Here is a 10,714-nt window from a genome sequence, read left to right on the forward strand (position 1 = left end):
TCAAAAGAAGGGCTCAGTTTATTACGTATGTTTATAAAATTAGCATAGTCGTTGACTCTATAAACAAACAAGGTCGATAAATATTGTTGTTTTGTTACGGTAGAAAAATTAAATTGCATCAATGACTAATAATAATTCATTCTTTTTCTTCAGACTAGATAAACATATTTTTCATTGACTCTTATATTGCGCAATGTTTACATTTAAAAGATTGGATGAAAACCGAATCACACGTAAACTTTTTCTCTGAGTTAATAATTGTAAAATTTAATTGTAATTGTCAAAGAAAATGGATTAAAATGCGATTTTGAGATAAGTTTGAGGGTTGATCTTTTTCTTTTAAGCTCCTTGATTTTTATATTTAGCTTTCATGCTTGATGAACAAACATCTTTATCGTTTTATGTTTCAGTAATGGTTTATTATTAACGTAAAAATATATTTTTTAGTTTAAAACCATTTGGATATAAAAAAATTATATGTAACGTATAAGTTATAATACTGAGCCATACTTGAGCTTATTATAGTTATTCTTGATATAATAAAATTAATACAAACAATAATGATCAAACCACAAATAACATATATTTTGAGGTAATGTTCAAATAATGTAAATGCAACGGTAATATTAAAATATAAACAAGCTTAAAATTATTTTGTTTAAATTAAAATAATTAAGTAATTATGTACCTTCAAAAATATCAAACGTATTTACTACCCAACTCTGGCGTTAACATTTTACGGGTGAAAATATTTTTATAAATAATAAAAATTCACTGTGATGTTAAATAAAATAACATTTTAATTTATAACCATAACTCACTATAGGCAATGTTCGAATAAATAATGATAACGTAAGCCCCTCTTTTAAAACGACATTTTGATATGATATAACTTAATGTAATTTGCTTAGGTAATTAATATACCTAATGGCTAGCTAGGGTTCAGCGCTCTTTAAAAATACATGTAAACTCATATACATTTTAGTATTTTCACAGTATGATACATTTTTTGGTCTATAACAGTGGCACCCATACAATCTAATGACCGATGATAATACAAAAATTTAATAATAAAAAAAAATATATGGTTATTACAACCTTTGCGTCGTCAAATGTTAGTCTTTCGCCAGATTTTTTTGTTTTGTTAAACCATTATACTTTTAATATGTATATATTAAACAAGGCAATGAGCATGATGAGCAATTTGGTTTTAACCACCTGTTATGTTATAGTCATTGGTAACAAAGGGATGAGTGGTGTTGCGTTAGAGCTGGCGTACACGGACTGTTCGAGCAGTTAACGGCTGAGCAACGTACACGTACCGCTCGAGCAAGTCTGTGGTTGACTGCTCGAGCTGTCGCCACCAACCGAGCAGTTGATTTTCTACCACAGTCGAGTCATGGATTCTGACGAGGAAGCACTGCGATTGCTGCTTCTGCTCAAGCAGAGACGACGGCGGCGACGTCAAAGGAGAAAATTTTGGGTTCATCCAATTTTGGAATTAAGAGAACAACATGGACAATTCCATCATTTATTTATGGAACTTAGTGTAGAAGTGATAAAAAATTTTTTTTCAACTACTTTAGGATGTCAATGTCTTCGGGAAGGGGGAAGTCGGAGAGCTGTCTACTGCTCTAGCGCAGTCGGTGTTTGTCTTGCGACCGCTCGCGAGCGGTCAACGGCACGATGCAATTTCATCATTCTTTAATTAGCACATTATATGTAATTAGTTTAAATCAAAATATTTTATAAAAAAAGTACAAATTTAAATAAATTATTGCAAAATTTAAAGACTTTACCTTACGACTGAAATTTCTCAAACCAAATCTTTTTACTCAACGTTCCAAGACTTTTTCTCTATTAACCTAATCTCCAAAGACGTTAAGTCCTTTTCGATCTTCATTGTACCTTCTTTTCTATTCTTTTAATTTACGTTATATTTATGTACCTACATGTTTTTATTTTTCGACAGCAACAAAATATACTTTTTTGTAATTGCTAGATTGCATCCTTTTAACTTATATCCATACAATATTAGATAAGATTATTAGTTAGATTGTATTTAAAGTATTGAATAAATACTATACTGTCTAATTCAAATCATCCATCTACACAAATGCAATTGGTATAACTAAGCGCCACCTATAAATGTATTTAGAAAATATCATTATCCTATAATTATACAATGTATTGATGTGCCTCCGGAAAACATACAGCATAGCATGTGAAGAAGCAGTGTATAGTTTGTCATTTACTTACGGTCTGTTGAATATATTATCTGTGGTACAACTACCCTATACTAAATGAAAAGGTAGTGGAAAATTCAGCTAGGACACGGTTAACCGCTGTCAGTTTGATCGTCATAGCGTTTTGTACTATCCAAAAATAAAATAATCCGTTGATAATTTCGAAAAATATTTTTCCGAAATGTTAGCTTAACTAATATTAAATCAATACCTATTGGTATTTTGGTGTTTTACCGGCTCTTACACCCATAACGAATCAAGCGCCTAGTGAGGTCGATGAAGCTATCGAGGCAAACCGGCCAATTGACTCCGATTCACCGACGATCGCGAGGGACCGAGGACAAGTGGAAGATCACTCTTCCAGTTCCAGTAATGCAGCAAGCAGCGAGTCTGAAATTGAGGAACCTCCGCGCAAGAAATCGAAACGCGACGCTCAGGTCGATTCTCTGATCGACGTGTTACACGAATAGGTCAGTTTCCTCACTAATTTAATTATGCAGTAACAATGTGCTTTATCTATAAAGACAAATGTGACCGAAAAAATTAATGAAGGGTGATTTCTTGATTAATCCTTGTACTAGTACACCAAAATCATTAGATTTAGGTATTTGTAAAACTAATTTCGATGAGAAAAAATTTTTAAAACCAACCAATGAACGTTTAAAACAGTAAATAAAGATTTCCTGGCCTAAACAGAAGGAATTATGGTTGCAATTACCACTGCTTTATTATTCCAAAGACAATTATTACAATCAGGTCTATAAGAAATTGTTAATTGGTCCCACTATACTCCTACAGAAGATAGAAAAAGATATACAATCTCAAAGTAACTATAAATCAATCGTTACTACAAAGACAGATCAGCTATGCGAATCACAGAGTCTACTGGGACAGTTCAATTTTGCCAGTTTTGTCATACCTCGAGGCAAGTTATATTGTCGACAAGCGTAAATCTTGCTTCGACATTTCAACAAGAAGCAACCACGGCAGAGTAAATTAATCCCTCACGTGGTGTATCAAGAGATAAGGTGGTGGCTCAGCGCTCAGCTCAGTGGCAGCGCACAAAAAGCCGATTACCCATTTCCTAACGACGGACGCTTCGGATTTAGGTTGGGGTGCCCATCTTAATGGGCATCTAATATAGGGAACCTGATCTCCTCAGCAATGAAGATGGCACAGCAACAGGAAAGAGCTGTATGCAGTAATGGCTGCGATCAGAGCAAACACTGCAGCTCTAAGCACATTTCATTTACTCATCCAATTGGACAATCGAACTTTAATTGCGTATATTCGGAAAGAGGGCGGAAGGAGATCGTTGACACTACTAGGGTTGATGTACGAACTACTAACTCTATCGGCACATTACATACTAGGAAAGTACCATACAATAGCAGACCAATTGTCACGAAAGAAAGAGATTGCAGAATGGCACCTCTTGCCCCAAGCAACTGGAGAAGTCTTCAGGAAATGGGGTTCATTACCTAGAGTTTCGGCACACCTAAACCATGCGACAGAGACTTATTTGGTTGCAAGATCTGAAGTCCAGAGCATTGGATCACCGACACAAAGCGCCTAGTCCGGCTGACATCACAAAATTTTTAATTTATCTTTCCTTAAATGAAAACTTATCTTATAGCACTATTTTAATTCACAAATCAGTAACATTAACTTTCTATTGTCCTTTTGTAGAACAACAAGCATTTACAAGCTTCATCATAATAATTCATCTAAACCAAAATAATTATGCCTTTAATTACCCTGGACAGCTAATTCACCTAAAGAAACGCCATTTGAAATATCTCGTAGAACAGCAACAATGTTGTTACTAGTTACTTGACGTAGTCCACGACCTTAATTTGCTGCGAATTTCCAAAGACAAATATCTTGATAACAGGGGAAAACATATATATAATACTAGTATTTGGGTCAAAGACTGACAGACATGACTGTCGTAATTCACACGACAATCCGCTTGGTAATTGTATAAACACCCTGACAAAACATCTGTCCTGTTAGTTTAGTTAGGTGCTTAAAGCTTAAAGGTGCAAGGAAGATCGGATATTAGAGACTTGACAAGCTTTTCATTCCAATATTTGTTATAAGGTTAAAAATGCTTCACGCACTGTAATTAACAACGCTGTATGATTTATCTCTCGGCAGACAATATCGATTTTATTGTTGTGTGAAACGGTTATATTAAATTTATTTTATCAAAAATTTAAATTAAAAGTTTTATAATTCTATGCTATTTTTTTGAATAGTTATCTAAGTAGGTCTTTCATATCTATGAGTTTAGGTAATGATAAACAACTATTCTACTGACGTTAACGGGTACAATTACAAATGTCTATCTTTTATATTATTTTTGCAAACATAACTAAATAGCATATCCGAACTGAAACTGGGTACAAAACGAAATAATATAAAAATGGAACTATCTGGCCTGGTACCACAACCACAGGGAGTTAGCGACCCTCTATCCCATATACATATACATATGAGACGTGAAGGTTGTGACATTCGCCACGGTGTAACCTGAACACCTGCTCTCGTACTTTCTACCAAGACGTTTTCAAGAAGTCTTAACAGATTTTTTTTTATAAGTGCCAAGTCACACGCCTTCGTCATTAGAATATTACTACAACTTTCCTTCAATGTTTCCAATACTAATACATTTTCACCACAAAATGTATTTAAAAAAATTACGTAGGTACACTGTTATACCATTAGAGGGTATTTACAGTAAACTAAGTTAAAGTATTAGTTTTGTTCTAAATTATTTAGTCATTGTAATGAACAGTCATTTGGTATTAAATTGATAAAAGATAATTATGCAAATGATTATTGAATAGGTAGGTATTTGTGTGAATTCAGCTTAACGCCACTTAAATATTACAATTCTAATATTTATGCCTAGTTTAAATTTAATGTGCCAAAGCAATAGGTACGTTTTTTTTCAGATATTTTTCGGAACCTACCAACTCTCCATCAATGTCACCGTGGCTGAAATTCGGTGAAGATTTCATATTCTATGTAAGAGTAATCTGTCTACTAAAACTCAATATTTTTGGGTGCGTAGATAACATACTGTTGCTACCAGCGCCGGGCCGTAAGTTTAGGGGGCCCTGGGCTAACACTATTTAGGGGCCCATCTAAGATATATCTGAACGTAGACTTCAATTAAATTAATTAAATGGGTTTATTAATTACAGGACTCGCAGGGCTGCAAACCATACGATCGGTTTAATTTAATAAAATTATGGATTCTTTCGCATTATTTTTTATTTTTGACTTTGACTTGACTTAGCTGGGGCCCCTTTGAATCCACAGGGCCCTGGGCTGAAGCCCAAAAAGCCATATGGTAGATCCGGCCCTGGTTGCTACTGTTGCAATGAAATTTATGATCAATTATAGAGCCAGTGGTGTTTCGCAAGCAAAACAGTGGATCCAGTTAAATTGACTTCAACTTTTTCTAACATCATTTTACTTATTGATTGTAGCTAATATTATTTTTTATATATTATATGGTAATTAAAAGAAATAGGAAATAATGACCTAACGTAGTTGTTAGCTACTCTGTGTTTAGTGACAGTAAAGCAAACTGACATTTGACATTGGAAAATGGAAATTTGAAGTTTATATTTTCAAGGGAGATTTTAGATCTCTCTTACGAATTATTTGAATTTAACTACTATTTAAATAAAATGAACGTTAATACAATTCATTAATAGTAAATAAAAAATTGTTTAAATATCATATAATTAGTTTGAAATATATAATTAATTATACTACCACACTTAATAATATATATTTCATAAACTAAACATGTTTTACCATTTAAAGAATACCCTTAGGATTTATATTCCTTTAACAAGATCTGTAACCCAAAAAGCCACATCAAGTAAAAACTCACTACAATATTGTGCAAACATTGTAAGGTAAAATTAAAGAAATCTATTTACTAGTATATAAATAAGGAGATAAAACATTTAGGATTTTTTTAAAAGAAAGCCTTCTCGTACGTCTTAATTTTCCACAGGTAGACAGCATGATTATGAAAATTACTTAGCAACACTGCTCATGACCAAAGCTCTTCGATCTCCAGCTTTTGTTGTACGAGCTTTCAATGCTGAAATAGCACGGGTTCAGGATCAAACTACAGATCCTCAAACTGCAGCAATGAGACTTCAATTCTGGCAAGATGCTGTCAACTCGATATATCAAAACCAACAGTCATACAAAATACCTGCCAATCCCATTACTCAAGAATTATACAAGGTAAATAAAAAATCACTGACCTAAAGAGACAAGCATAAGTTCCATCGCAATATATTTACAACTATTATATCACTTTGTAGGTTTGTATTAGTTACAAATTACCAAAAAGATACATAGAAAGGCTTATTTCATCGAGGCAAAATTTACTCAAAACAAAATACTTCCGAACAATAGAAGATGTGGAGATATACACTGAGAATACAGTTTCAACAATATATTACTTACTTCTCTGTATTGCCGGTGTAACAAATGTACATGCAGACCATGCTGCCTCCCATTTGGGTAAAGCACAGGGAATGGCTAATATACTCAGGTACGGTTTAATATTATAACAACTGACCCTACAATTGTGATACAGTATGGGTTTTATGTCTATGAGTTTTTCATTTTATTAGATAATTTCTTTAATTGCAACATAATTAAGAATTTTATAGAGAAATATCACCTTAGGTGTTAGCAGGAGCCAAAGAGGAAAGTGCTTATGGAATACAATTCACATGAAGTTATTTTAACTATTTTTTTTAATTATTTGTAGGCCAAGTTTTTCCTATGTTGTTCAATATCTAAAAAAGAGCTGAGCTTTTAGTGTACTTATAAAACTCTAAGTTCTGTGCTTAATCAATAACAGAATGAGTGAGGATACACTATTATAGTGCACAAGAGAGTGGAAAAGCAACATTCAACGTTGCACTATAACAAGATCTCAAGATCCTCAAGATCCTCTGAGTATGACTCCATTGTTGGAATTTTGTCAAAAAGCCATTATTATTATACCAGAATTTCATAAATAATGTGATTTGTGATATTTACCAAATAATATATAAACTATTAGTTACGATAACAATACTTTTCAGGTCAGTCCATGTATTTAACTATCATAAGACAGTATCTTTACCAATGGATATATTGATGAAGCATCAAGTCAGTCAAGAGTCTGTTCTAAGAGGAAATGATAATGAAAATATGAGAAATGTCATATTTGAGGTAGCTAGCAGAGCCAACAGCCACTTGGAAAAGGTACTATATATAGATATTTAAGAGTAATGTTTAATACATTCTAGATTTAAAATTGGAACTGTTAACTTGAGACCAATGTAATAATTAAAATATGTATTTTTTTTAAATATATATTATAGATTTAGAATTCAATAAGTCTTGCTTAAAGAAATTAGGCTATTACCAGGATGCAAGACAAGTTTTCTCAGAAACATTGTAATATTCAAGTGATACTAAAATTTATTTAAATTATTATCAATTGACAATAATTACAACTTTTGTTACAGGCTAGAAGTATTCAAGTACCGAAAATAACAAATCAGATTTTCTTACCAGCAATTGCCATTGATAAATATTTAACAAAACTTCAGAAAGTAAACTTTAATGTATTTGATAAAAGATTGTTACAAGGTAGTCCAACATTGCCTCTAACTTTGTATTACAAAAGGATTTTAAATAAATTTTAACCATAATGAATTTTTTTTAGGAAATTAAAGTTTATATTTAATTATGAATGTCTCTAGGGCAAATAAAAAACATTGTTAGAAAAAATTGCACTTTTACTTCCAAGCCTTTTCATTCATGCAAATAAATAATCACATTTGAGATTCAAGCAGTTTGGCAACTCGAGTAGATATATGTAGTACCATAAATATTTGTAATACTTTCAGATACATTGTGTTTAAAAATCAGTAAAAAAAATATGGTAATTTATACAATAATTATAGGAAGTAACTTTTAATATAATTACTATAATTATTAAACTACAGTGGTTTTTTTAACAATTTATTGTGTTATGTCTTTGTTTTTTTGAGCCTGTTACAAAATATTTAAATCCAATGTATTATGAATATCATTCTCATTGTAATGTACACTTTGGTTGAGACTGAAAAAATCTTTGGTTACACTCAATTCCATTAAATGTAATTCATATTAGTATAAGTGTTTCAAACACATTAATAATTTACAAAATTACATGTTATCTTTAACAAAAATCTTTTTGGCTACAGACCATCTAGGGATCTTGAAACTCAATTGTTCCTATCACCTCTCAGTCCTATAAAGTGGGCTCTATGTGGCTTTTGGTGTTTGCAACACAAATTAATTGCTCTAAGGAGATAATGAGCACTGGTTGTTTCTTTGAAAATAGTTTAAAAATTACTTTGAAAAATTGAACTATTTTATGTAAAATAAAATTTGGAAGTCACTAGCTAGATTCACACACATAAATTCCCATTTAAAATAATATAAAAATAAGTACAATGACATTGCAGAATCATGAATTAATAATTTTAGATTACAACCTTTCTCCATAATTTAATGTCCTCATTTAGTAAAAAACTTCTCTTTAAATGCATTTTAATTCATGAAGAACTGGATCTAGTCTAATTATAATTATTAAAAAATATTTAAAATTATTTTAATGACTATTTTACATTTTGACTTTGTAAAGAGAATCTATTATTATCGAAGTAGTAAAAATTACCTGTATAGTTAAGAATAATAGTATGTCCAATATATTATGTATATCATGCAAGATTATTTTATTTATCAGTGCTTCCCCCTAATTATGTAAATTATTATTAGTGCGTGATGTATTTCTATGAGCCTAATAACAGTTAACACAGCCAATTAAATAATTAATTAATTTGGAATGTAAAAGTAAAAATAGGAAAACAATAAATTAATATAAAACATTTGACACTTATGTCTAAGATAAAAAAGCTAAATTTAAGTACTACTATTCAATCACAATAAGCTTGCTGCACATTAAAAAGCTATTGAGTGTCTTTGTTTATAAAATATTATTCAGAGGGTGTCAAGTCTTTTTCAGGCTCGCCTTCAGACAGTATTTGCTGTAAGAGATCATATACTGGTTCAAAAGCCTTCCGACAAGCTGCATTAGTTGGTATGAGGTAGTCGTGCATATCATGGTGGCTAATTGTGCCATCACTTTGTATGAAACCTTTATCTATTGATACCATCTCTACCTTATTGAAGCAAGGAACCTTGTCACGCAAGAGTTGATTGATTTTAGAATTTTTTTCTCTCAGAACATTTGGATACTGACCCCGTGGAAGTAGACTCTAAAACAGTTTTTATTTTTTAATATTATGAACATGAGTTTTATTATTTCAATAACATAATTTATACTTACTGGTAATACAATATATACACTTGGATGTTTTTCTCTGATTGTATTGACTATTTCTAAAATACCTTCACAGACTTGTTCGGGAGTATGATCAACATTGTTTGTTCCCACATGCAAAACTATCACCTACAAAAATTTAAGCTTTAATAATATAGATAAATAAGTATTATTGTGTAAAAAGTAATGAATATTTTAGAAACTATTAAAAAAATATATTTTATCAAATAACCAATGAGCAATTAGTAATAACCAAAAAATATAATTATATTTAATACTTTATAACATACTCTTGGATCGACATGATCAAGTTCTCCATTTTTTATACGCCATAAAACATTTTGAGTTTGATCTTTGTGAATGCTAAAATTAAGGCAGTGAAGTGGGGCAAACCACTGGTTCCATACTTCCGTGTGTTCTAATGCTTGTAAAATAGAATCGCCGATGAAAATAACATCTCCATCTTTCCCTTTAGCATCAGAAAGAAATCTGTTATGCTGTAAAACACAAAAATAACATTTAATACATTAACACAATATATCAAAAACACAATTGTTGTATATATTATTTTATACGATTTTAATTATATTTTATTTAAATAAAGTTAAAAACTTTTTTTAAATATAAAACATAAATAACTTAAAACTTACAATGCTATTCCATCTGCCATCACCATCAGTATCTTGTTGTGGGGCTGCCACAGAACAAGGATTCATTTTAACAGTATTTTATGCTATTTAACTTATAATGACCCTTAATTATTCTATAACCTCTATTGAAATAATACTTATTACCTAAACTATAACTGTTTTTGAATACAAATTAACAATTAAAGAAAATTTTACAACCAAGTTACCAAATACCAAAAGCAAACAGATAAAAAATAATGATATTTTAGCTTCTATGATCTTTCATTTTTGACTAGAAAAAATACATTGCCTAGTTAAAAAAATCTGAATACAAAATTACAGACAGGATCAGGATCATTATAATTCTATATATATAGTGTTTGTCATTTTACGTAATCTTTTGAATTTTATGC

At 31.0% G+C, this 10,714-nt stretch overlaps 2 protein-coding genes across 3 annotated transcripts; one reads left to right on the forward strand and one right to left on the reverse strand.

The window, feature by feature from the left end:
- Positions 1 to 5,905: 5,905 nt before the first annotated feature.
- On the forward strand, positions 5,906 to 8,164 carry LOC125077286 (NADH dehydrogenase (ubiquinone) complex I, assembly factor 6). 2 transcript variants are annotated; one of them, XM_047689194.1, is made up of 5 exons: positions 5,906 to 6,184; positions 6,290 to 6,524; positions 6,605 to 6,837; positions 7,379 to 7,541; positions 7,808 to 8,164. In XM_047689194.1, the coding sequence occupies exons 1-5, from the start codon at positions 6,072 to 6,074 to the stop codon at positions 7,985 to 7,987; spliced, it is 924 nt and encodes a 307-aa protein (XP_047545150.1). In that variant the 5' UTR covers positions 5,906 to 6,071; the 3' UTR covers positions 7,988 to 8,164. The 2 variants fall into 2 exon arrangements, with proteins under 2 accessions (XP_047545150.1, XP_047545151.1); XM_047689195.1 differs by having other exon boundaries at positions 6,054 to 6,184; positions 6,286 to 6,524; positions 7,808 to 8,163.
- LOC125077288 (platelet-activating factor acetylhydrolase IB subunit beta homolog) lies at positions 8,125 to 10,564 on the reverse strand. Its single transcript, XM_047689196.1, has 4 exons — positions 10,323 to 10,564; positions 9,963 to 10,169; positions 9,679 to 9,801; positions 8,125 to 9,607 (listed from the first exon to the last, which is right to left on the reverse strand). The coding sequence occupies exons 1-4, from the start codon at positions 10,386 to 10,388 to the stop codon at positions 9,326 to 9,328; spliced, it is 678 nt and encodes a 225-aa protein (XP_047545152.1). The 5' UTR covers positions 10,389 to 10,564; the 3' UTR covers positions 8,125 to 9,325.
- Positions 10,565 to 10,714: the final 150 nt, after the last annotated feature.

The sequence above is a fragment of the Vanessa atalanta genome, chromosome 3 (genome assembly GCF_905147765.1).
Source record: "Vanessa atalanta chromosome 3, ilVanAtal1.2, whole genome shotgun sequence".
Lineage (NCBI taxonomy): Eukaryota > Metazoa > Arthropoda > Insecta > Lepidoptera > Nymphalidae > Vanessa > Vanessa atalanta.